At 45.7% G+C, this 26956-nt stretch overlaps 2 protein-coding genes across 5 annotated transcripts in view; both read right to left on the bottom strand.

Moving 5' to 3' along the window:
* The window catches only part of LOC697810 (serine--tRNA ligase, cytoplasmic), a 26277-nt gene extending 21229 nt beyond the window's left edge, over positions 1–5048 (bottom strand). Inside the window, exons 1-2 of one of the 3 annotated variants that reach the window (XM_077952210.1) lie at positions 4978–5048; positions 95–175 (exon numbers count right to left, since the gene is read on the bottom strand). Coding sequence is in view for 1 of the 3 variants with exons in the window: in XM_077952206.1 (XP_077808332.1) it covers positions 95–175; positions 4978–4983 (87 nt within the window). In the remaining 2 variants the exon portion in view is untranslated. The remainder of the gene's footprint in view (positions 1–94; positions 176–4977) is intronic. The other 2 variants (XM_077952212.1, XM_077952206.1) reach the window with 2 other exon arrangements.
* On the bottom strand, positions 4978–26956 carry LOC700142 (endosome/lysosome-associated apoptosis and autophagy regulator 1). Of its 2 annotated transcripts, XM_077952170.1 has the most exons (16): positions 26389–26956; positions 24924–25101; positions 24081–24209; positions 23593–23683; positions 21840–21945; positions 21450–21587; positions 20438–20701; positions 18728–18901; positions 15348–15528; positions 14918–15014; positions 14320–14421; positions 12401–12527; positions 12144–12322; positions 11459–11624; positions 8153–8269; positions 4978–5048 (listed from the first exon to the last, which is right to left on the bottom strand). In XM_077952170.1, the coding sequence occupies exons 2-15, from the start codon at positions 25090–25092 to the stop codon at positions 8201–8203; spliced, it is 1992 nt and encodes a 663-aa protein (XP_077808296.1). In that variant the 5' UTR covers positions 25093–25101; positions 26389–26956; the 3' UTR covers positions 4978–5048; positions 8153–8200. The 2 variants fall into 2 exon arrangements, with proteins under 2 accessions (XP_077808296.1, XP_077808301.1); XM_077952175.1 differs by lacking the exon at positions 8153–8269.

Below are 26956 nucleotides of genomic sequence, written 5' to 3'. Positions count from 1 at the left end.
TGCTGTGCACAGCAGCGTGTGAGCACTTGCTGTCTAGGAATAAAATTAAGACAAAACAGCAGAGATCCTAACTTAGAAAAGGACTCTAACTTACAGCTAAAGCGTCTGCAGTAAGGTCATCGAAATTCAACACGTTCTCTGGGACAGACTCATCATCTTCCACTGGCTCTTTTTTCTGCAGGAAGGAAAAAAACCAACACAAATCAATAAAAGAAAATCTCTGGCATTGTTTTATAAAGTAAACACCAAATTAACGTATTATATAAACGAATCGCAGAACTTCCTACATAAATTTTTCTAAAAGATACAACATGTAGGAAAAAAATTAGTACACTGGAAGCCAGAAGTCAAAGTGTCAAGCCCCTATGCTGCCACTTAATAGCGTTTTGGTCCTAAAATCAATTAATCTGTCTGGGTCAGAGAATTAACATCTTGAAGAATACGAGAAGAATGTCACTCCCTGTGTGTAGGTCTTCATAGGAATCAGAAGAGAATTGATTTGAAATGCTCATGAGCTACAAGCCCGGGAGAGGCAGCGCAGTGCTCAGGAGCAAGCCCTGGGGCAGACACACTTGTGTGTGGATTCTTTTTTTTTTTTTTGGAGGGAGTCTCACTCTGTCGCCCAGGCTGGAGTGCAGTTTGCGTGCTCTCGGCTCACTGCAACCTCCACCTCCCAGTTTCAAGTGATTCTCCTGCCTCAGCCTCCCAAGTAGCTGGGATTACAGTAGTGCGCCACCACATCTGGATAATTTTTTTTTTTTTTTGTATTTTTAATAGAGACAGGGTTTTATTATGTTGGACAGGGTGATCTCAAACTCCTGGTCTCAAGTGATCCCCCACCTTGACCTCCCAAAGTACAGGGATTACAGGCATGAGCCACTGCACCCACCCCAAGTGTAGATTCTTATCTACCTGCTAACAACAATCCCAGCATTGAGGCTAAGGGGGAAAGATGGATGGAGCGATGAAATATCAGACAGCCAAGGAAAACAAACAAACAAAAAGTCACAGGATCTGGAACTAAGTTTAGAACAATCAATGCAATTTACACAATGGCAGGGGTATAACCAGGGCTGGATTTTGTTCTCTCTAGTTTCTCTTCTCGTCCTTCTGTATGATAATTCTGCTAAATCATCACTTGTAATCCTTGCACAAAACCAGGTGAATTTAAGAAGATCCCTTAAAGAGTTAAATTCTTCTTAAATTAAAAAGAGTTGGCAGGGCCCTGTGGCTCATGCCTGTAATCCCAGCATTTTGGGAGGCTGAGGCAGGTGGATCATGAGGTCAGGAGTTCAAGGCCTGCCTGGCCAAGATGGTGAAACCCCTTCTCTACTAAAAATACAAAATTAGGCAGGCGTGGTAGCAGACACCTGTAATCCCAACTACTCGGGAGGCTGAGGCAGAAGAATCACTTGAACTTGGGGGGCGGAGGTTGCAGTGAGCCAAGATCATGCCACTGCACTCCAGCCTGGGTGACAGAGTGAGACTCCGTCTCCAAAAAAAAAAAAGAGTTGGCCGGGCACAGTGGCTCACGCCTGTAATCCCAGCACTTTGGGAGGCCGAGGCAGGCGGATCACAAGGTCAGGAGATAGAGACCATCTGGCTAACATGGTGAAATCCCATCTCTACCAAAAACACACACGAAAAAATTAGCCGGGCATTGTGGCAGGTGCCTGTAGTCCCAGCTACTCGACAGGAGAATAGAGTGAACCTGGGAGGCGGAGGTTGCAGTGAGTCGAGATCGCACCACTGCACTCCAGCCTTGGCCACAGATCGAGACTCCGTCTCAAAAAAAAAAGAGTTAAAGAAAGTTAGTCAAAGGCCATTATAATAAGATATATGAGACTTCAACAAAACTTGCATAAGAATATTTAGCATCTGCTTTGTAAGTATAAATAAAACAAAGTATAACCAGGTATAGTGGCTTGCAACTGTAATCCCAGCTACATGGTAGGTTGAGGTGGGAGGATCACTTTAGCCCAAGAGTTCAAGACCAGCCTGGGCAGCAGAGTGAGACCTCATATCTAAATATCTAAATATATATATTTTAAATTAGCCAGGCATAGTGGAGTACACCTGTACTCTCAGCTACTTGGGAGGATGAGGCGGGGGGATTGCATGAGCCCAGGAATTAGAGGCTGTGGTGAGCTATGCTTGTGCCACTGTACTGCAGCCTGGGTGACTTTAAAAAATTAGCCAGGCACAATGACATATGTCTATAGTCCTAGTTACTTAAGAGGCTGAGGTGGGAGGACCGCTTGAGCCAAGGAGTTGGCGGTTGTAGTGATCTATGATCATGCCACCGCACTCTAGCCTGGGCAACAGAGCAAGACACTGTCTCAAAAAAAGAAGAAAGAAAGAACAAAAGGACTAAATCTCCTAAATGTAAAGCATAGAAATCCTTTAGGTTCATTACACATTCTCATATGATCAAAATTCTAACTATAACTCCACTCACACCCTTCAGTGACTCAGAGCAAAATCATCTTTAAAAGCTAGAAAAATCTGGCCAGGTGCAGTGGCAACATAGGGAGACTCCATCTCTATGAAAAAAAAAAAAATTAGCCAAGTGTGGTGGCATGCTACTAGGGAGGCTGAGGCAGGAGGACTGCTTGGGCCCAGGAGGTTGAGGCTGCAGTGAGCCATGATTGTGCCACTGCACTCCAGCCTGGGCAACAAAACAAGACTTTGTGTCAAAAACAAGAAAAAAAGTTGGAAAAATCTGAAACTATCAGAATGAGTCTTGATAAGAATAAACAGACTATAGAGGTAGGGAAAAAATGGACTAAATCTCAAGATTTTTGCAATGGCATCATAGGCAGGGTGATATGTTAGCAAGATAGTTACCAGGCTCCCTTGCTATTTGATAGTCCCCCAGAGCAGCAAATTCAAGTTCAGAGCTCAAGGTTTGACTCTGCAACTAAGTTAGAGTATGATTTTAAGCAAGCTCTTTAATTTCCTAAGCCGATTCCTATACCCATGAAATAGGGCTGACAAATGTACTACCTGCACTCCAACTTTGCAGTAAGGATGAAAACTAAAATGAGATGTCTGTGAAAGTATCTGAATGTTTTCGAGTGCTCTACAAATTAAAGCACTATCATTACCATTTCAGTGGCAGCGGGAGTGAACACTGCCTGCATGGCTAGCAACAAAATCAGATCTAAGAATGTTATTGTAAATGACAACACTCACAATCCCATCTTCTTGCTACAAAAAACACCCAGCTGGCACTGACTGTACATAGGTCCCAAAGAACACCCAGGGAGGAGTATGCATGGGAATTAACATAAGTATGGGGTCTGTAGCATGCAAATGACTAAGTCCCACAGAAAGAAACTGGATGATTATCAATACCACTTTCCACAGCTAAAAGTGTTACACGCTGAAAGTTTAACAAAATATTGTCAAAGTGGCCGGGCGCGGTGGCTCAAGCCTGTAATCCCAGCACTTTGGGAGGCCGAGGCGGGCGGATCACGAGGTCAGGAGATCGAGACCATCCTGGCTAACACGGTGAAACCCCGTCTCTACTAAGAAATACAAAAAACTAGCCGGGCAAGGTGGCGGGCGCCTGTAGTCCCAGCTACTGGGGAGGCTGAGGCAGGAGAATGGCGTGAACCCGGGAGGCGGAGCTTGCAGTGAGCTGAGATCCGGCCACTGCACTCTAGCCTGGGTGGCAGAGCGAGACTCCGTCTCAAAAAAAAAAAAAAAAAAAAAAAAAAAAAAATATTGTCAAAGAGAAAGATGCCGACTGTCATGAAGTCAAGTGTAAGGTGCTAGAATCCCAAGGTCATCTTTTTATGCTCTTTACTGGTGTGGTTCCAAAGTTCTATAATGTTTTTTGTTGTTGTTGTTTAGTTTTGAGGTTTACAACTTAAAAGTTATCTAGATTGAAAGTGCATTTAATTAATTCTTTTTTTTTTTTTTTTTTGAGACAGGGTTTCACTGGAAACCCAGGCTGGAGTTCAGTAGCGCAATCTTGGCTCACTGCAACTTTTACCTCTTGGCTTCAAGTGATCTCCCACCTCAGCCTCCTGAGTAGCTGGAACTACAGGTGCCGGCTGCCAAGCCTGGCTAATTGTTTTATTTTATTTTTGTAGAGACGGGGTTTCACCATGTTGTGCAGACTGGTCTTAAACTCCTGAGCTCAAGCAATTTGCCCACCTCGGCCTCCCAAAGTGCTAGGACTACAGGCGTGAACTACTGTACCCAGCTATAATATGTAATATAATATGATTAAGGGGCTAAACAGGTATTTTTGAAGAAGGGTTAAAAACATGAACTATTCTGGATACTAAAGCAAAAGCTGAGCTGAAACGTGATATTTTTCAGGCATAGGAAGGATTTTTTTTGGATGAAGGCCAGTAACATTACTTGCCATTCATTGTAACTCACAATTGCTGAACAAATACATGTTCTTGACACTATGCCAAATTTTCTACATTTGAAAGAAATTTAGTTCTATCCATAACTATTGCTTGGTGTTTAAATTTTTTTAAAAAGTTCTAACAATTCCATTCTATAGGTTTTAGCATTGTCATTTTATAGATGAGAAAACTGAGGCTCAGACGTTAACTTGCCTAAAAGTCACATAACGTAGCAAGATTTGAACTCTGAATCTGCACTGTTTTCATTCTGGAGCACAACTACACTGAGACGACAAATCTGAAATCTGCCATTAAAAAAGATGACTGATGGAATTTATATTTCTAATGTAAGAACAGAATAGACAACAAACGGCTAGACAACAAAGAATCTTACCTGAACACAGAAGATGGACTTGTGGTAAAGTATATGAAAGTGCCTCCAAGTTCCCTGCCTCCCTATCTTTTCAAAATAATATGTTCCCCTTTGGTAAGAAATTGAACATCTTGTAGACTTAAACACTGAGTTAGAACTTCTGTGAACATTAGCTAAGAGCAAGATCAAATATCTCCGCTCAAGCTCTCACGGCTGTTTGTTCCTCAGTTCTCTTACCTTCATTTTCTCTCCGATCGTCTTGCTGCATAGGTTCTTCAGCTTGTTCAAGTTGTCTGCCCGAAATCTACCTAGGAATAAATAATCCAAGAATATACCAAAGAAATGCCCATAATTAAGATACTCCCTTCTCCTGATCTTGACTTCTTAGTACTGATCTCAGGTTAAGGCCTAAATGCCAGCAGAGCTGAAGGATCTGCCTCATGAAGTTATAAACTCTTAGAGCTTTATTTATTTATTTATTTATTATTATTTTTTGGAGACGGCGTCTCGCTCTTGTTGCCCAAGCTGGAGTGTAGTGGTGCAATCTTGGCTTACTGCAACTTCCGCCTCCCAAGTTCAAGCGATTCTCCTGCCACAACCTCCCGAGTAGCTGGGATTATAGGTGCCCGCCACCACGCCCAGCTAATTTTTGTATTTTTAGAAGAGACGGGGCTTTACCACGTTGGCCAGGCTGGTCTCGAACTCCTGACCTTGGCCTCCCAAAGTGCTGGGATTACAGGCGTGAGCCACTGTGCCCGGCCTAATCTTAGAGCTTTAGAGCCCCAAATGTAGTTGGCATACAATGGTGACTACAATGGTGTCCCCAGCATTTGGTGACAAGGAAAAGACCATTCTGAGGTTAAAATTTAACAGTATCATAACATGTATGACACCACTATAGAGTGACACATCTGGAAAACTTGGAAGACACTCAAGTAACTAACCTGCCCAATTATCTTAAAACTCATTTAAGGAAACTAGGTGCTATGCACAGGACTCTATAAAGAGTGCAGTCATGATTGCTACCTCTCCTTGCTAGAAATGGCTAATGTTACCCTTTTACTTTGATACAATGCTCCTCTGGCAGCCTTGAAAGTAATTTAGTCTCTTATAATTTGGTTTCCTTTGGGGGAAGACAGTGCACTAACTAATCAACATTATTGGCCCAAATTAATATATTGGTATCATGGATCATCAGTCTAACTCTGATTGGTAAAATTTGGACATCTTGGGGGACCGGGTGCGGTGGCTCAAGCCTGTAATCCCAGCACTTTGGGAGGCTGAGACGGGTGGATCACGAGGTCAGGAGATCGAGACCATCCTGGCTAACACGGTGAAACCCCATCTCTACTAAAAAATACAAAAAACTAGCTGGGCGAGGTGGCGGGCGCCGGTAGTCCCAGCTACTCAGGAGCCTGAGGCAGGAGAATGGCGTGAACCTGGAAGGCGGAGCTTGCAGTGAGCTGAGATCCGGCCACTGCACTCCAGCCCGGACGACAGAGCGAGACTCCATCTCATTTAAAAAAAAAAAAAAAAAAAAAAAAATTTGGACCTCTTGAATCTGAACATTAGGGGCAATATGATAAAATTCAAGCACAAGCTTTCTTGTTGCTGTTGAGACAGGGTCTCACTCTGTCACCCAGGCTAGAGTACAGTGGCACAACCTCAGCTTACTGCAACCTCTGCCTCCTGGACTCAAGTGATCCTCCCACCTCAGCCTCCCAGGCAGCTAGGACTACAGGTGTGCGCCACCACACCTAGCTAATTTTTTTAATTTTTATTTTTTGCAGAGATGGAGTTTTGCTGTGTTGCCCAGGCTGGTCGCAAATTCTTGGGCTCAAGCGATCCACCCATTTTGGCCTCCCAAAGTGCTAGAATTACAGGTGTGAGCCATGGCATCCAGCCAAACTCAAGCTTTTAAGAGGCAAAATTGATGACTAGAAATGAGATAGCACCTACAGAACCCATTCTTTAAGGTTTTACCAAGGAGCTTTCCTCTTTGATAGCTCTTTAACAAAACTTGATGCAAAATGATATCACTATCTTCTCATTCACTTATTCACATTGATAAAAGTATAGAGATGGATAATAGATTAGTGGTTGCTAGGGGTGAAATGGAGGCCAAAGGGAGTGGACTACAAAGAGGCAGCAAGAAGGATCTTTGTGGTGATGAAACAGTTCTGTATCTTGAGCATGGCAGTGGTTACGCAAATTTACACATGGTAAGATTGCAGAGAACTACACACGCACGTGTATAAAACTGGCAAAATCTGAATAAGGTTTGTGGATTGTAGCAATGTCAATTTCTTGGTTTTAATATTTTACTAGAGTTATATAAGATGTTATCATTGGGGAAAACAGGACCTTTCTACTATTTTTCCAACTTCCTGTAAATCTATAATCATTCTGAGATTCCTTCCTATTTGCAAGGCACCGGGGTAGGTATTGGGAGCATAGAAGAAAATAAGGCCAGGTGTGGTGACTCATGCCTGTAATTCCAGCACTTTGGGAGGCTGAAGTGGGTGGGTCGCTTGAGCCCAGGAATTCGAGACCACAGCCTAGGCAATGTGGCAAAACCCTGTCTCTACAAAAAAAAAAAAAAAAAAAAAAAAAAAAAAAAAAAAAAAAAAATTAGCTGAGCATGGTGGCGTGTGCCTGTGGTCCCAGCTGCTTGGGAGGCTGAAGTGAGAGGATCACTTGATCCCAGGAGGCAGAGGCTGCAGTGAGCCGAGATCATTCCACTGCACTCCAGCCTGGGTGACAGAACAAGACTCTATCACAAAAGAGAAAAAGAAAAGAAACAAAAAGAAAATAAAACAAAACCGAATATTGTAACAGTGCTGAATGTTTCAATCAATGAATATAGTATATCCCTTCATTACTTTTAATTTCTCTCAGCAATGTTTTATAGTTTTCAGTGTATGAGTCTTAAATGTTATTTATTAGGTGTATCTCTATGTACGTGGTGCTTCTAAACTGTTACTTGTATATAGAAGTACCTTTGATTCTGTGTATTGTATCCAGTGATTTTGTTAGTTATTTAATTTTAATAGTTCAGATTCTGCATACACAATCAAGTGATCTGCAAATAATGACAGTTTCTTCCATTCCAATCTTTTATTTCTGTTTCTTGCCTTATTCATACTGCCTGGGACCTTTGGCATGATGTTGATTAGAAGAGGTGATAACAGACATACTTGTCTTGTTCCTAACCTCAAGGGGAAAGCATTCAACATTTCATCATTAAGAAAAATGTGGCCGGATGCAGTGGCTCACACTTGTAATACCAGCACTTTGGGAGGCCAAGGCGGGCAGATCACGAGATCATGAGATCGAGACCATCCTGGCCAACATGGTGAAAACCCCATTTCTACTAAAAATACAAAAATTAGCTGGGCATGGTGGCACGTACCTGTAGTGCCAGCTACTCAGGAGGCTGAGGCAGGAGAATCGCTTGAACCTAGGAGGCAGAGGTTGCAGTAAGCTGAGGTTGCACCACTGCATTCCAGCCTGGCAACAGAATGAGACTCTGTCTCAAGAAAAAGAAGAGAAGAGAAGAGACAAGACAAGACAAGGGTTTTTCTGTAAGTATCTACTATCAGATTAAGGAAGCTCCCTTCTATTCTCAGTTTATTGCATTTTTATCATGAGCAATTGACTCTCCACATTAAAAAAAATTTTGATCTATCTCACATAAAACACCAAAATTAATATTAAATAAATCTTATACCTAAACATAAAAAGTAAATAAATAAAATGTCTACAAAAAAAAAAAAAAACCAAAAACTGGAGAATCTCTTCTGGAGGTTAAGATATAACATGATTTTCAAAACAGAATACAAATTCTGTGATTTATCTATTGTGTTTTGGAAAAATTAGGAACTTCTATTCATCACAAGACTGAAAGAATGAAAAGGCAAGCCACAGAATGGGAGAGGAGATCTGTGGTATCTGTATCTCACAGGTATTCTTCTATCCACTCTATATAAATAATTCCTATAAACCACTAAGAAAAGGACAAATAAAAATTGGTCAAAAGGCTTGAACAGGTACTTCTCAAAATAGGCCATCCAAATGCCATCAACTTATGAAAAAGCACTCAATATCTTTAGTCACCAAAAAAATGCAAATTAAAATAACACTGAGATACCACGATATATCTACCAGAATGGCTAAATTAAAAGGACTGCCAATGTCAAGTATTGGCAAGAATGCCAAGCAACTGGAACTCTTAGATATTGCTAGTGGGAATATCAATCATTACAACCACTTTGGAAAACTAGTTGGTATTATCTACTAAATCTAAACATGTGCCCACCCTATGATCCAGCAATTCTACTCCTTGGTACATACCCAACAGAAATGAGTGTTTATGTCTACCAAAAGACACACATAAGAATGTACACATGTTCTTTTTTTTTTTTTTTTTTTTTTTTTTGAGACGGAGTCTCGATCTGTCGCCCAGGCTGGAGTGCAGTGGCGCGATCTCGGCTCACTGCAAGCTCCGCCTCCCGGGCCGACGCCATTCTCCTGCCTCAGCCTCCCGAGTAGCTGGGACCACAGGCGCCCGCCTCCGCGCCCGGCTAATTTTTTGTATTTTTAGTAGAGACGGGGTTTCACCGTTTTAGCCAGGATGGTCTCGATCTCCTGACCTTGTGATCCACCCGCCTCAGCCTCCCAAAGTGCTGGGATTACAGACATGAGCCACTGCGCCCGGCCAGAATGTACACATGTTCTTATCACAAAATGTAAGTATTTGAGGTGATGGATATGTTAATTAGCTTGCGTTTATTATTCCACATTGTGTTCATAAATCATAACATTACATTGTACCCTATAAATATACACAACTATAATTTGTTAGTTGACAAACATTTTTTTAAAAAGAGTCTCTAGAAGCTTATTCATAATGCCCTCAACCGGTAACAACCCAGTTTATCTAAACGTCATGAAGTAAATAAGCCAGTAGAATTGATTGGCATATTTACATAATGGAGTATTATATAGCAATGAAAAGAACCAACTACTGCTACATGTTAGTAACATGGATGAATCTTACAGACATAATCTTGAAAGAAAGAAGCCATGCCGGGCCCGGTGGCTCATGCCTGTAATCCCAGCACTTCGGGAGGCCGAGGCGGGTGGATCACAAGGTTAGGAGATCAAGACCATCCTGGCTAACATGGTGAAACCCCCCTCTACTAAAATACAAAAAAAATTATCCAGGTGTGGTGGTGGGCGCCTGTAGTCCCAGCTACTCAGGAGGCTGAGGCAGGAGAATGGTGTGAGCCCAGAAGGTGGAGGTTGCAGTGAGCCAAGATCGTACCACTGCACTCCAGCCCAGGCGACTGAGCAAGACTCTCTCAAAAAAAAAAAAAAGGAAGCCATATACAAAAGTATATACTACACAAGTCCATTTACATGAAGTTCAAAATCAGGCAAAGGAATTTATGGTGATAGAGGTAAGAATACTATTTTTTTTTTGGAGGAGGGGCTGACTGGGAGGTGGCATAAGGCAATCTGCTGGTGTGCTGTAAATGTCTTATATTTTGACCTGGGTGTTACATTGGTGTATAGATTTAGAAAACTCATCAACCTGTATACTAAGATTTGTGTACTTTACTGTTTATATGTCAATAAAAATAACTTTCCGAAGGGTATATACAGGAATAGTATAGATGCTGTAGGAGAGTTGTAAGATAACATAAGGAGAGCACTCAACAAATGAGGTGGCACTACGAGAGTAGTTGAGTGGCAAAGAGGGCTGATGGAAGTGGGAACGGCACACCCTGATGAGAAACGTGCCAGGAAGAAGCAACAGTCACAGAGTGTGAAAGAGTCTAGGAGCAGCAATAACAAGCTAGAGCAAAGAGCGGGAGGTCCTGTGCAGGGAGTGTAGACGGCGAGGCCAGGAAGGCACGGGGGACTTTGTAAAGTGTATTCAGAAATTTGGATTTTTATGGTTTAAGGCTGTACTGCCCAATATAGTAGCTTTCAATACCATGTGACTATTAGCATTTGAAATTTGAAATGAGCACCTGAACAGAGTGGTGCTTTAAGTGTGAAACACACTTTGGAGTTTGAGAACTTCTACAAAAAAAAAAAAGTAAAATATCTCAGTAGTTTCAGTAATTTTTTTTTTTTTTTTTTTTCAGATGAAGTCTCACTATGTCCTGCAGGCTGGAGTGCAACGGCGCGATCTCGGCTCACTGCAACCCCTGCCTCCTGAGTTCAAGCGATTCTCCTGCCTCGGCCTCCCGAGTAGCTGGGATTACAGGTGCCCACCACCACGCCTGGCTAATTTTTTGTTTTTTTTTTTTTGGAGACAGAGTTTTGTTCTGTCACCCAGGTTGGAGTGCAGTGGCGTGATCTCGGCTCACTGCAAGCTCTGCCTCCCAGGTTCACGCCATTCTCCTGCGTCAGCCTCCCGAGTAGCTGGGACTACAGGCGCCCGCCACCTCGCCTGGCTAATTATTTTTGTATTTCTAGTAGAGATGGGGTTTCACCATGTGGGTCAGGCTCATCTCAAACTCCTGACCTCAGGTGATACACCCGCCTCAGCCTCCCAAAGGGCTGGGATTACAGGCGTGAGCCACCGCGCCAGACTAGTTTCAGTAATTTAAAAACACTGATTATATGTTGAAAATATAATTTTGGGGCTGGGCGTGGTGGTTCACCACGCCCAGGCTGACCTCAGTGCACTGGCCAGACCCCCTACCTTGGAGGAAAATGATTTGATCTTCCCAAAGAATGACTTCTTGCTGGTAAAGATGAGGTCGTCTTCCACATCCTCGCCTTCCATGATGGCACAGCTGTCAGCTGCTGGCAGGTCACAGTCCTTGAGGGTAGCATTCATCACCAGCTTGGAGTACTTGTACTCTAGTCTATAAAACAGGAGGATGGGAAAGACAAGGATCCCAAAACGTGCGAATAAGGGGGAAAGAGGTAGAGAGGTTGGGCTACAAACAGGTCCTATTCCCGTGCCAAGGGTAAGGAGACTGAAGCATGGTAAAACGGTGTCAGGGCTGCGGGACTAGAAGGAATCGTGGTTCCCAGTTCAGTGATCTTTGTTCCTTCAGCCTGTTTCTGTGATCTCAAAGTTCAATAGAAATATCAAAATCTTAATGTCATTCTCTGTATTGTTAAGAATAACAAATTAAGGATATTCTTTGCTTTTCAGAATTTAACATCCATTTATAGACTGCCACGTGGTACCATCCCTGTTCAGGAGTCAGGATAACCAAACCATGCACTGGATAAGTGGTTCAACAAGTCTCTGGCCAGAGTCACAGAGTCTGTAGCCAATTCCAGAGAAAAACCCCATTAATTTACACTTTCAGATATTCTCCCTGATCAATAATCCAACCCTGTCCATCCCCAAACTCCAATACCGCATCATGTACTTTTGATTCGTTTTCCAAAAGTAGCAAGTCAAGACGGTGAGCAGGATGGCAGCACAGGTGCCTGCAGAGATGCCCACTTTCAGCCAGAAATCTATGGTTTTGCAGATGGTGACTCTCTGCTCAGGCAGAGAAATGCCACCAGAGCATATCTTGGGTTCTCGCCACACGTAAGTAGTCTTCTGTTGGGGAGAAAAACAAGGAACTCAGATCTCTCATTCCCTTCTCTCGTGGGAGTGCCCGATCAGAGGGAAACCCACCTGGATCCCAGCCACACAGCTGCTGACGATAGCGTGGTAGTCAGCCACTGAGCAGAGCGGGCAAGCAGCCGCACTCTCCCACAGGAAGTGGAAGTTGCAGCCATCACAGGTCCCATCCGAGCACGTTCTAGCAAAGCAGAAAAGAGGCCTGAGCTCTCACTGGCTGGACTGGTGGGGAAGATCTTGTTGGAGGCCTGTTGTCTCATAGCTTGTCTGATTCACCCTCTCTCTGCCCAAACCGTTAGCCCTACCAGGATCCTTCCAACTAGTCCTTAACACAGGTTTTGATCTCTGATTTCACTGATAAGAGGCCTTCCTGGCCTCCAATGGGCTCTCCACCCTCTGCCCGTTTATGTTTTTGCTGACATCGTATGAGAGCTATTGTAAGTTGGGAGGCCGAGACGGACGGATCACGAGGTCAGGAGATCGAGACCATCCTGGCTAACACGGTGAAACCCCGTCTCTACTACAAAATACAAAAAAACTAGCCGGGCGAGGTGGCGGGCGCCTGTAGTCCCAGCTACTCGGGAGGCTGAGGCAGGAGAATGGCGTGAACCCGGGAGGCGGAGCTTGCAGTGAGCTGAGATCCGGCCACTGCACTCCAGCCTGGGCGACAGAGCGAGACTCCGTCTCAAAAAAAAAAAAAAAAAAAAAAAAGCTATTGTAAGGTGTCTGAGCTCTAGCACGGCTGTCCCAACAACCCCTTTGAGGTTCCTGTCCTCCCCACAGAGTTGTGACATTTGCAATAGCCACTTTGATGCAGCTTCCTGGCGATGGGATTGGAGTTGAGGTGGGGTTCAGGAATGAGCTTCCGGTCATGGATACCGGTTATGTACTTTATTGTGATGTTTACAACGGCAAGAACAGGGATTTGACACTCAGACACCACTACTGGGTCAAGACGCCCTGCTTTGCTCCCCATCTCCCCAGTGAGTTGTTTAGGCACAGCATATCCAAAATGTCTTCCTCGAGACGCCAGTGCCTATCAAGATGTTAGTTGCTGTTATGCGGGGAGGGGAGGGGGGTGTCCTGTGGTCATATTCATTTGGAAATTTTTGATTTAGTTCACTCAGCTATTAAACTCAGAACTGGGTATTTTCATTGCAGAGAGATTCCTAGGATCCCTAAACCTTTACTGAACCTCATAATAGCCAGAGATCATGAAACGTCCTAAAGTCTCCTTGTCTCATTTCATCCTCAAAACAACCCGCTGAGGGAATTTAGCATTACACCCATTTTTTTTTTTTTTTTTTTCTTTTTGAGACGGAGTCTCGCTCTGTCGCCCAGGCTGGAGTGCAGTGGCCGGATCTCTGCTCACTGCAAGCTCCGCCTCCCGGGTTCACGCCATTCTCCTGCCTCAGCCTCCGGAGTAGCTGGGACTACAGGCGCCCGCCACCTCGCCCGGCTAGTTTTTTGTATTTTTTTTTTTTTAGTAGAGACGGGGTTTCACCGTGTTAGCCAGGATGGTCTCGATCTCCTGACCTCGTGATCCGCCCATCTCGGCCTCCCAAAGTACTGGGATTACAGGCTTGAGCCACCGCGCCCGGCCGCATTACACCCATTTTTATAGATAAGGAAACAAGAGGCCTAAAGACGGTAAGAAACGTAGCCATGATAACATAGCTAGTTAGTGGAGGAGATGATTCAATCTGGCTCTCAGCCGAGCTGTTGGTTACAATGCTACGCAGCTGCCACCATAATGGACCAGGAATATGAGAGCAGCTTTCACTCTTCCTTCTACCCCATTCTTGCCATATGAAGATTGAGGGTCTGGGGCCATGACTCTGCCCCTAAGAGCCCATTAATGGATCTCAAATTCTTTTCTTTTTTCTCCTTTTCACTAATCTCTGGATCTCAGGATGGAATGACTTCAAGGAAGGGAGATTTTGGCCTTCGTCACACCCCTTTGCAGGGCTTACCCTGGCAGCGACAAACTTCCAGGGACAGTTTTCTGTGGACTGCACCTGACATGGATGGTGGTTGATCTCCCAGAACTGCAGGACTGGGTCACATCATTGGACCTGCAGAGAAAGCCAGCCCCCGGGGGGAATGAGTCACTCAGCTGTGTTCCTGGACAGCCACCAAGTGAAATCCGCATGGAGCAATTCCTTTGCTGGGGAAGTCGGGACTTGGGCTTTAGCCTGGCACACAGGGAGTGCACAGGCCTTGGATTATATGTGGAAAGGGTGGGGATCAACAATATGTAGTCAAGGGGGAAATGCCCTGGTTTAGGAAAGTCATGGCTAGCATCCACTGGAGCCTGCTTAGGCTGGAAGGGAAGTCCACTGCAGATCATCCAATATTTCTCCTTGCCTCTAGGGCAGATCTGCTCCAATAATATCCAAGAAGCTGGGATCAGGAACTCCCAGCCTTTAGCTATCATGACTGGGCAGATCTGCTAGACCTCAGACATGTTCTGGCTTGATAAGCAGTAGGTGACTAGAGAGGGAGGGATGCAGCAGAAATTATGGAGGAGTCCTAGGTTTCACTTGCAGTAGCCTAGCCTCTCATCTTCACCTATAAAAGAAGATCACGTCCGGTATTCCCAAGGACTCCGGGTGGAAAAGTTCAGCGGGGGAGGTGATTCCATCCAGAGTCATATCTGTTGTCACCCCTGCCAAATCAGAGAGCTCCTAATTAATTCTCGCTAGTAGCATTAGCTGGCAACCACTTCAATTCTTCCAATACCTTTAACATCCAACCTCACTGCATCTCATCACATCCCTGATTGACTTATGAAAGGGTGAAACAAGGGTTTGTCAGAGTCCCCGGGAGCACTTTGCACACAGAGTGGAATAGAAAACACAGGTCAAGAGGTTGGGCCCCTCATGTGGGGCCTTTTACCTCCCAGCCTGGTAACCTCACACTCTCCTACACATACACACACACACACGTACACACACTCTCTCTCTCTCTCAAACAAGGCTGAGGCAGCAGAGTTACTCACCAATAAGTCGGTCAGCAAGGCTGACAGGCTGTGAGGAAACCCCGGTCTTGTAGCCTGTCACCTCTGGGGGGATGATGACTGCCTGGCAGACGTAGGCTGTGATAGATTTGGAGAACCCTGACTCACCCTCAGGAATCCGGAGGTCAGTGACATCGTCGGTGCACACAGACATTTTCCGACCCTGGTGGGGGAGTGGGAGGAAGAAGTGGGAAGAAGTGAGTGGTCACAGAGGAATTCCCAGAAGGGAATAGGGAAGGCTTTTTTACATCTAAATTTTCAGCGTTCCAATGGTATGTTGCAGGGGAATGATTCGTCCCAGGTCTAATGACGAGATAGATTTGATTTTCTGGTTTTGTTTTGTTTTCTTTTGAGGCAGGGTCTTGATCTATTGCCCAGGCAATGGTGCAATCATAGTTCACCAAAGCCTTCACTTCCTGGACTCAAGCAATCCTCCTGCCTCAATCTCCCAGAGTGTTGGGATTACAGGGGTGAGCCACTGTGCCTAGCCAACATTTTCAGTGTTATATATTTTATTATAAATGGTGCTGGCCGGGCGCAGTGGCTCACACTTGTAATCCCAGCACTTTGGGAGGCCGAGGCAGGTGGATCCTGAGGTCAAGAGATTGAGACCATCCTGGCCAACGTGGTGAAACCCCGTCTGTACTAAAAACACAAAAATTAGCTGGACGTGGTGGTGTGCACCTGTAGTCCCAGCTACTTGGGAGGCTGAGACAGGAGAATCGCTTGAACCCGGGAGGCGGAGGTTGCAGTGAGCGGCGATCATGCCACTGCACTCTGGCCTGGCAACAGAATGAGAGTCCACCTCAAAAAAAAAAAAAAAGTGCTAAATCTGGTGTCTCAGCCTTTTTTTATTTTTTTTTTCCTAGATTGTAAGTAGATGTGCTTGAAAACTGAAGGAAACCTTTACATTACAATAAAATAAAGAGTTCTATAGGCCGGGCGCGGTGGCTCAAGCCTGTAATCCCAGCACTTTGGGAGGCCGAGACGGGTGGATCACGAGGTCAGGAGATCGAGACCATCCTGGCGAACACCGTGAAACCCCATCTCTACTAAAAAATACAAAAAACGCCGGGCGCGGTGGCTCAAGCCTGTAATCCCAGCACTTTGGGAGGCCGAGATGGGCAGATCACAAGGTCAGGAGATCGAGACCATCCTGGCTAACACAGTGAAACCCCGTCTCTACTACAAAATACAAAAAACTAGCCGGGCGAGGTGGTGGGCACCTGTAGTCCCAGCTACTCGGGAGGCTGAGGCAGGAGAATGGCGTAAACCTGGGAGGCGGAGCTTGCAGTGAGCTGAGATCCGGCACTGCACTCCAGCCCGGGTTACAGAGCGAGACTCCGTCACAAAAAAAAAAAAAAAAAAGAGTTCTTCTGTCTTTGAACTAAGGATCTGTAGTGTGGCAGTACACCATAAGCATTTCTAAACAGGAAAGGAGTAGAGAAAAAAAGTACACCATTTCCCCAAATTCCCCACCTTTGTTGCTCTCCATAATTCGCTGAATGACACTTTGATACATGGAGCCTGCTTTATTCAGTCTTATTTCCTAAGTGATCATGACCTGTTACTCCTGAGGCTTCATTTTAACTTCTTCGAAGACTTCTGAAAACAAGATAGAGACACCTATCTCTAATCTTTCACAGGTTAGTTTCTTTCTTGACATGTTCTCTTTATAAACACCCATCAACTTCTTTGCATGCTGCAGAGGATGGGTCAGAGCTCTATGATGTAAAGGCCTTACCACCAACAGAGTCAAAGACTAGATGCTCAAGATGCACTTTATATTGTAATTTTTTTTTAGATGGAGTCTTGCTGTGTTGTCCAGGCTAGAGTGCAGTGGCACGATCTTGGCTCACTACAACTACTGCCCCCGGGTTCAAGTAATTCTCCTGCCTCAGCCTCCCGAGTAGCTGGGACTACACACGTGTGCCACCATGCCCAGCTAATTTTTCTATTTTTAGTAGAAACAGGGTTTCACCATATTGGCCAGGCTGATCTCGAACTCCTAACCTCAGGTGATCCGCCTGCCTTGGCTTCCAAATTCCTAGGATTACAGGCATGAGCCACCGTGCCCAGCCTATTTCGTAACATTTGAAATGAACTTTCCCACTGCTAATTGTGGCTTGCTTGCAGTTTAGTCAAGTGCAGCGGTGGGATTAACCTTTGCATTTCTGCCTTTGAATTTTGGATCTGAAATATTTGCAGCAGCATGAAATGGCTGATGGTGACAATCTTTCCTTATAAAGCATTTCATGTTACTTTCTTTCATGCTGTCAGCAAAGAGACATGTGGATGAAATAGAAACAGCTGATTTTATCCAGCCTCTAGGAAACAAGGGACAAATGCAGTGATTGCTGAAGACTGCTTTTTCAAGGAAGGGAAAAAAACCTTTCCTCCTGTGTATTTCTGGGTTTTTGTTTGTTTGTTTTGTTTTGTTTTGTTTTGTTTTGTTTTTTGAGACAGAGTCTCACTCTGTCGCCCGGGCTGGAGTGCACTGGCGCGATCTCGACTCACTGCATGCTCCGCCTCCCAGGTTTATGCCATTGTCCTGCCTCAGCCTCCCGAGCAGCTGGACTACAGGTGCCCGCCACCACGCCCAGATAATTTTTTGTATTTTTAGTAGAGACGGGGTTTCACCGTGTTAGCCAGGATGGTCTCGATCTCCTGACCTCGTGATCCGCCCACCTTGGCCTCCCAAATGCTGGGATTACAGGCGTGAGCCACCACGCCCGGCCTTCCTCCTGCATATTTTTAAATAGACTAATTCTGAGGAAATAAAGGTCAGGTAAGAGTAAAAGAACACCTTATTTTATTTTATTTTATTTTATTTATTTATTTTTTTGAGATGAAGTTTCATTCTTTTTGCCCAGGCTGGAGTGCAATGGCGCGATCTCAGCTCACTGCAAACCTCCACCTCCCAGGTTCAAGCGATTCTCCTGCCTCAGCCTCCCCAGTAGCTGGGATTACAGGCATGCACCACCACGCTCGGCTAATTTTTTTGTATTTTTAGTAGAGACGGGGGTTCTCCATATTGGTCAGGCCAGTCTCGAACTCCCCACCTCAGGTGATCCGCCTACTTCGGCCTCCCAAAGTGCTGGGATTACAGGCGTAAACCACCGCACCCAGCACCCAGCAAGAACACATTATTTTAAACATCTATATTTTCTTAAGTGTTTATAATCCTGATTATTTAACTTGAGGGAAAAAAGTCCTCAGGGAGAATAATATTTAAAAACCTTTGAAGCTCCTCAACCCCCTGCTGCCTGAAGGATTTCTGATTTTCTCCTGTGTCTGTCTCTGGCCTCTGATCCACGGGCCTCCCCCATTCAATTCTCACCCTGTCAACTGGTATACCTTACCTGGTTTCCACAGAGACTGAGGGTAAAGTGATGGAAGTATTTCAGCCCTTTGGAAGTGAAGCTTGGCCCTCCAGCAAGAGTGACAGTGTTTGCCAAAGCAGAGAAGTTGTAGTTGAAAGTCCTGGTCGGAGTGTTGCGTGAGAAGATGCAATCGTTGTAGCACAGAGAGTGGATCTGACGGGGAGAGGGACGGGTCAGGCCCACTGGTCAGGCAGGGCCTTGAGGGGCCGCAGCCGAGAATAGCAGTTTTCTCCCCAGTCTGGTCCCGCCCAAATGGGGTCAAGAGGAGGAAGAAAGGATTAGGGGTGACTAGCAAAAGAAGTGAAACAGGCACTAGGGGATTTATGTACATTTGCCATTCAGTTATTAGCACATATGTGATGGACAAACCCAAACCTGTTATTGTTCAGAAGGGAGTTTGGTCAAATTCTATAGCCTTATTCCTGTGCCTAGATTATAGAAGCCTCTCAAGACACAAGAGGATCCTTTTTACTTTCCAGCAGAAGACAATGAGGTACTAACCAGAAAAGGGTATCTGAGATGGAAGAAGAGAAATTTTTCTTGCTCCCTCCTCACCCCCTCACAGGGTAAAACTCACTGAACTCTGCTTCCTGTTTCTCAGGTTCTCTGTAGGAAACTGAACTCAAAAAGGGGCTTTTCTTCCCATAAACCCGTTCATTGCTCTGTTTTAGGGTCACCATTCAGCGGCAGCCGCACACAATTGTCATTCCCTCGCACAGCAGCAGAGGGAGCTCCAGGGAAGGAAGGTTGTAGCAAAAGTCCAGGGTACCGGAAAGAGGTTGCCAGGAGTCTGTAGAATCACTGCACTTCATTGCGCAGATGAACTAGGCCACGTTTGCAGAGTACATATTGATAGTGCCTTACAGGTGTATGTGCGTATAGTTGTGATCAGTAAAATACAAATTCATTTAAAAGCATCGATTAATATCTGAGAGCTGTTAGTCGTAAGTACTTCTCAGATGCAGAAAGTACATGGGGGCAACAACACTGCTCCCCACTTTATTTATTAGTTTTTTAAGGTGCTTTTTAAAATTTATTTTGTAAATTAGAGACAGGATCTTGCTCTGTCACCCAGGCTGGAGGGCAGTGGCACAATCATGGCTCATGACAACCTTGAACCCCGGGGCTCAAGTGATCTTCCCACCTCAGGCTCCCAAAGTGTTGGGATGACAGGTGTGAGCCACTGCAGGCAGCCTTTTCCCACTTAGGAAAGGAATCCTTATACTTGTAAAGCTGAGAAGCCACTGGGATAGAAGACAGCAATGCCAGTTATCATATGTCCCAGCAATGGTTGGGTTTCTATCTTTCCAAAGAAGGGGTAGATTTCCATAATAACAGGCTGGATTGAATGATGCTGAATATAAGCCACAGGCCCCACCCCACTGTTCCTTCCCTCTGGGTCTCTGCACACCTGCCAAATAACCCCCTGGGCCAGACGGTCACCAACCTGTCTTACCTGCCACTAAAGAGGAGACTTGTCAGTGACTGAGTCCTGGACCCTGGAAATCAAGGCCCTGCTCACCCTCTACAGTCACAGCCTGGATGGGTATCCTCCAGGACTCCAACCTAGGAGTATGCTGGGGGAGCACTTGGGGATCAGCCTCTAAAGAACCCCACCCAGGAGCCAGCATCTTCTGAGCTCATCCAAGCAGAGGGTCAGGTTTAGGATAAATGCCAGACTGCAGGTACCTTGTTGTTCTTGGTCCCTGGACCGCAGGGCACACAGGCCTGGATGCCGTAAGGCTGGTGGGCTTTCAGAATTGTGTTAGGGGGACAGGAGTGGGAGGTTCCTGAATCTCGGTCAATATAGTAACCAGCAGGACAAGAGGTGCAGGAGGAGCCCACATCAGAGGCTTCGAGGGCACAGGGACGGCAGTAGGAGGCCACGCCATTCGTAACATTGGTGACATTGATGGAGTAGATCTTGGCAACGTCATTGGTGTACTTCCTGCTCTGGAGACAAGGAAACAAGAGGGGAGAGGGGAGAGGCCTGAGACAGCAGCAACAATTGAGGCCTCTAGAAAGAGCAAGGTAGTTAATCTTCCATCCTGTGATACTCAAGAAGAATCTTAGAAGCATCCGACTCTTTACTCACTTACCAGTAGCTCTTTATATGTATTTGGTGTCATTTTAAAATGAGACTGAACCATTTATAGGACATATAAAAATATTAAGTACCATGGGGAAAATACATAATATATACTGTTTTATGAAAAAAGCAAGTTTTCTCCTTGTAAAAGAGGCAAAAATGTATTTGTACAGAAACAAACAGTGTATAGGAGGTGGTCCAGATGTTAACTGGTTTATCTCTGGGTAGTAGGATTATGGCTGATTTTATTTCTTATTTTTGTTTATTTCTATTTTCTGAGTCTTCTGCAATGAGCCTGTATTCCTTTGAGTTAAGAAAATAAAACCAGAGTTGTTATTATTAAAAACAACAAGTGTGGTTCCACATGTATCAGGGCAGGGACTACAAGGAGGGCCAGCTTATTTCTTAGTGTCATCTTTCCAGGAAGTCATCCGGACAGACGAGGTGGTCCTCAGAGGCCTGGGTCAGGCAGTTTCCTGCTTGACTCCCTAAGATCCTTCTCACCCTTGGATTCTGAACTTCAGACTCACACTTAAGCTAATGCTAGGAATCCTCCTGCGTTCAGAGGGTCTCCCGTGGGAGCTGAGGGTCTGAGGAAGGGGAGGAACTTACTGCCTCAAGAAAAGTGGTCCTCTGGAAGACCCAGGTGAAGCTTGTGGTCGTGTTCTCCTCAATGATGTAGGTATAGGACTGTTTGCCTTTGGAACCTTTCCACGTCTCCACGGGAGTGTTGGTCCTAGAATTCACACCCTGAACCCAGGACAGACAAGTGAAGAGGGTGCGATGGCCAGAGGGGAAGTGGGTGCCCATGTGGCTGCCATCCTAGGTGCCATCACAGTTGGTGAGACCCTTGTTAAACTGTGAAGTACCTGCCGGTCAGTCTGGGCCTTTCCTCTGTGGAATCACTACAAGGGGGGTGTCAGTCACATGGACACACCAATGGGGCAGACGGGGTAACCCTCCCCTGGAGGCCCTCTAGCGGGCAAAGAAAGGAAAACGTACCACCATGAAGTAGAGCTCACAGTTCACAGAACAGAGGGTCTCAAAGACAAATGTGATTCTGGCCACCTCTTTATTCTCTGTGTCTGCCATCACCGACTGCGGAGGTCTATAGGGGCAGAAATTAAAAGTCAGTTCTAGAGGCCAGGCAGTGCTTACTGAAGAGCCCAGACAACAGCAGAAGGTCTGCCGGGGGATAGGGTTAGGTTCTGAGTATGATGGAAAGTGTGTGGACTAAATCCAATTGTGCCCTCCTAGCTATGTGACCTTGACCTAGCCAAACCACAGTTTCCTCATCTGTGAAATGGAGGTGATGAAATATCTTTCTCACCTACCTGCCATCATTGCAGGCAGACCTGAATGCATGACAGATGTGGTGGTCCTTTACAAAATGCTATATCACCTCACTAGCAGAATATGGTCTACAGACCAGCAGCTCGGCCATCTCCTCGAGTTTATTAGAACTGCAGAACCTCAGGCTCCTCCCAGGCCAGTGAATCGGAATCTGCATGTTAATAGATTCCCAGGCGATTCGTGCGCACATTTAAGTTTGAGAAGCACTTCTATCCTAAGACTGTAAACTGTCGACATTTGCTCAGCAGCTCTCTCTCCAGCACTGGGGAGATCTGCCGGGGTTAAAGGAGCGGAATTTGTGATCCAGCAAAGTCCTCAGTTTGGTCCTCCTTTGGAAAGACAGAGCCATGCCCAGGCAGACTGGGGTGGTAGTGGGGATGAGGCAGCACTTTACTGTGATGATGAGATTTGAAAATTGGAAAGTACTTTTTGAGTGTTATTCCAAAAAGCCTAAAAAGTTTGCTCGCCTTGCAAACACAGGCTTTATCTGGCCAGCTCTGAGTAATGTATGTTAAGGGAAGGCAAACTGAGCACCATCCCAGGGATGGGAAGCAGGGACCTCGAAGGAGGGAATGAAGGCGTCAGATTGGCACTGGGGAAGCACATTCAGTGGCTGCCCCTTATCTTAAAGCACATACGGGCAGAAGAGTTCACTTTGGCCTTGGAAATTCATTCACGGCTTTCCTTTTGGCTTTAGCCATTTCCTGAATTCTGAGGACCTCCAGTTCTCAGCTTATGTCTACGCAGTTGTGTTAACCAGTGGGCTAGAAAAACCATCTCAACCTCAGTGAGTCCTAAATCACACACTGGTTTTATGGATGAGGGTCCCGAAGCCTGAACAGGTGAAGTGACTTTTCCCAAGGTCGCACAGCCAGTAAGCGGCAAAGCACAAGTGCCCTGTCTTCCAGTCCAGTGTTCCTTCCACCACACTACACTGCCAGGAGGTGTGTTTGTGTGTTTGTTTAGTGGGAAACAAATTTTCCTGTTGCCCTGGGATAAGGGGACAAATATAATAAGAACAGTCCTTTCCAATCTTCTTGCCCCAAATAAAGATGAACTGTCTATGGACATTTCTGACCGTATTATTTTTTATTTTTATTTTATTTTTTCTAATCTTAAGTGATGCTGTGTGGTGAAAAAATTGGAATAGCATGTGGCTAATGGAGGGAGAAGCTATACGGGATGAGAGAGCAGTTGGTAAATCAACACGGACAGCAACTTGAAAAACCTATTAGCATTTGGTTACATTGGTCAAATATGACTGTGCCCTCTGTTCTCAACTGACATTTGAAATGAAATGAAACACAACCCCAGAAGGCCTCTCCTCTACAAGATTCCAAAATACGTGGGAATCGGATATGGCCACGCTGGCCTGGACTCCCCTGTGCTTTGGATTCCTCACCTAAATCCTGGCACAACCAGAGTGAGAATCATGAAGTCATTGTCTGAGGCTCCAGCCGCTGTGTAAATGTGATCACCAGCCACCTCCCAGCCTGAAAAGGAAAGAGAAGAGTTAATGCCTTGTGCTCTTGGGTGCAAGGCAAATGTGCACCCAGACGACACTCTGGAAGGAAGGTTTGACACCATCTTTTGAGGCGCCCAGAACCACCACTGAACATGAACCATGTTACTTATCCTGCCACTTTGGTCAAAGACCCTGAAGCTCTCAGAGCAAGACCTTTGAAGTGCACACTCATGTTTCTAGCTCTGTTCCTTCCTCTAAAGCCGTCTTGGCAGAACATATGTCCATGAGGAATGGAACTTTCAAGGGAATGCATGACATAGTTAGCTTATTTTTCTCAGACATCACTATTATGAAGAAATGTGAAGTTGGAAGAACTGAGGGTGTGCAGAGAGCTGACAGCTCATGGCACAGGGAGAGGCAATTACCTGTCATGCCCTTGTACTCGAAGTTGATCCCACTGAGAACGGTTGTTTCCATGTTTGTGGGCAGCGTGTTCCACCATTTGTATTCAAATCCCACAGCAGGTTCAGTCCCCGCAGGGCAGTGGGTACAATCTGGGGAACCACAAGATCCATGCATTCAGTGGGAAGGCTGCAGTCACTCTGACTGGAGCTGCTGCCACACAGACAAGTGGCAACAGTCGTGGGCAGCCCACAAGCCTGGCTGCTAAGTACCGCTGCAGGAAGTTGTACCAAGTGGACTCAAAAACATTCTGACAATGTATTTAACTAACTCAAGATGTAAACACTAAGCCTTCATTCCAATATGCCAACCATCCTATTTGCCCACCCCAATTTTCATTTCAAAACTTAACTGTATCTCTAGTCTGATACATGTAATTCATATTATTGTCATATTATCATTAAAAGCATTCATATTAACAGGTACACAATCACCCCAAGGCAGCATGGCTTATAGGTTTTGGTTGTGTCGAGCTGGTCATCCCAGCCCCTTAAGCCTTCTAGTCAGCATCTCTGCCATATGCTGGAAGCTCTGCTTTGAGGATTGGGCACTTTCAGGCCTGAGTCACATTTGCAGTTGGAGTGAGGAGGAAGGAAGGCGGCCTCAAGTCTGACTCTGACCTGCAGACGAGGCCAGCCCTGACCTCTCTTCTGAATTTAGTCCTCAGAGGTGGCCTGGTCCTTACTGCCTCCCTTGGAAGGGCGGAGTCTGCATTCAACTGGCCACTCTGAGTGCCCACGCAGCCCACCCGCACAGTCGATGTGGGGATGGGAGTGCTGCAGGGAGTGGGGTGGTGAGGCGGTTACCTGAGCCATTGGAGTAGGAACCGTATGGGCAGGGCTGGCAGGTGCTGTTGCTGGTTTTGAAGAAGCCTGGGTTGCAGGGTGGGCAGCTGGTCTTCACACCAGAGGCAGGCAGCTTCACCGCCCCCTCAAGGTCCTCGCTACAGATTTTCGGCTTGGCCCATTTGTACATGAGCTGTGTCTGCAGAAATGAATTAAGCACAACTCAGCCTGTGTGAGATTTAGGACGTCTCTGGGACTCTGCCTTGAGGATGGGAGTTGGGGGCAGAGATCCAGATTCTGGGCCACATGAGAGCTCCCCCGGGGTGGGGAACTTTGTGTTGGTCACAGATGTATCCCAAGCACCTAGCGCAGTGCCTGATTCCTGGTTGTGCTCAGTCACTGTCTGCCAAATGAATGTTGCTTGGGTGACAAGGAATAGCTCTAATGAAGACTTTATGACACAGAATATGGGACCAGTTGTCTTAGAGAAAGCTCCGATTCCACTGTAGAATCTTATTGCTACCAAGGTCACAGGAAGCGCAGCTGGTGAAAATCCCAGAACACAGAAAGGCACGGGGTGGAGGTGGCTCAGATGCCCCCTGGGGACTGAGGAGGTGGCAGAGATGTCCCAACTTATTTTTTGAGGGGTGCATTCTTTGCTGTTTTATTTATTGGGTAAACGTTTACAGAAAGCCTAATGCATCTATGTGCCAGATCTGGTGCCTCAGAGATGAATGGAACGTGACCCCTGCACTGGGTGCAGAAGTGGCGGGCGCCTGTAGTCCCAGCTACTCGGGAGGCTGAGGCAGGAGAATGGCATGAACCTGGGAGGCGGAGCTTGCAGTGAGCCAAGATCGCGCCACTACACTCCAGCCTGGGCGACAGAGCGAGACTCCGTCTCAAAAAAAAAAAAAAAAAAGAAATATAGCAAATGCAACTAAGGAAGTGAATTTTTCATTTTGTTATCATTTTTTAAATATTTCATTTTTTGAATCAGTCTTACTCTGTTGCCTGGTCTGGAGTGCAGTGGTGCGATCTCGGATCACTGCAGCCTCTGCCTCTTGGGTCCAAGTTATTCTCCTGCCTCAGCCACCCAGGTAGCTGGGATTACAGGAATGTGCCACCACACCTGGCTAATCTTCGTATTTTTGGTAGAGATGGTGTTTCACCATGTTGTCCAGGCTGGTCTTGAACTTCTGACCTCAAGTGATCTGCCTGCCTCAGCCTCCTAAAAACCTGGGATTACAGGCATGAGCCACCGCACCCAGCTGAATTTTTCATTTTAAAATGTACATAGCCACACGTGGCCAGTGGCTACCATTTACACAGTGCAGCTGGAGATACTGGAAGACAGCCATGCCACCTTAGTACCAAAATTTGAAGTTAATAAGTAGGCTCATGAGTCAAGTCAGCCCCCCGAGCCTCTTTTCCCTTTTTGTTAATAGCAGAATGCAGTATCCCAATCCCACTCCAAGCTCTTTCTTACCAGAAGTGGGGCATGAGATCCGGGCTATAGCACAACTTCTTCCTGGCCATAGTGACTGGTCCAGGAAGAAAATAAGCAGAGCTCGGATTGTCATAATCCTTGCTTGGAATGTTCTATATTACGAAGTAAAGCAGCTTCTTCAATTTGGAGTTGTAAGGAGGGAACCCTAGAACTGCTGGCCATCATGTTCCTTTGCCACTCTGAGAATAAAACCAAAATTAGGATAAAAGACAGAGAGACAGAGTCTTGCTTCTCAAGTACTTAGATCCAGTCAACCCTAAATTCAGCTCCATCCCTTCTTTTCCATGTTTCGGTGAGGTAAGCCAATAACTGCCTTGTTTATGCTATTAATAGTTTTGAGTTAAGTTGTATCACTTGCAACCTAAAATAGTCTTAATGCAAAGCCCCACTCAGTCTGGGCAACACAGTGAAATAGCTTCTCTAGCCAGGCATGCCTGTAGTCCCAGCTACTCGGGAGGCTGAGGTGGGAGGATTATTTGAGCGCAGGAGGTCAAGGCAGTGAGCCGTGATTGTGCCACTGCACTCCAGCCTGGGTGACAGAGTAAGC

The sequence above is a fragment of the Macaca mulatta genome, chromosome 1 (genome assembly GCF_049350105.2).
Source record: "Macaca mulatta isolate MMU2019108-1 chromosome 1, T2T-MMU8v2.0, whole genome shotgun sequence".
Lineage (NCBI taxonomy): Eukaryota > Metazoa > Chordata > Mammalia > Primates > Cercopithecidae > Macaca > Macaca mulatta.
The sequence above is the reverse complement of the archived record's forward strand: the minus strand, read 5'-3'. Positions and strand labels throughout refer to the sequence as shown.

Bases quoted from the DNA above. Each gene is read 5' to 3' on its own strand.
- LOC700142 (XM_077952170.1), bottom strand. From the start codon at position 25,092: ATGTACAAATGGGCCAAGCCGAAAATCTGTAGCGAGGACCTTGAGGGG. The intron at 20,702-21,449 runs GTAAGTTCCTCC...CCTTGTCTCCAG, and splicing joins GGACCACTTTTCTTGAGGCA to AGCAGGAAGTACACCAATGA. The intron at 15,015-15,347 runs GTGAGTAACTCT...CTGATTTGGCAG, and splicing joins CCTTGCTGACCGACTTATTG to GGGTGACAACAGATATGACT.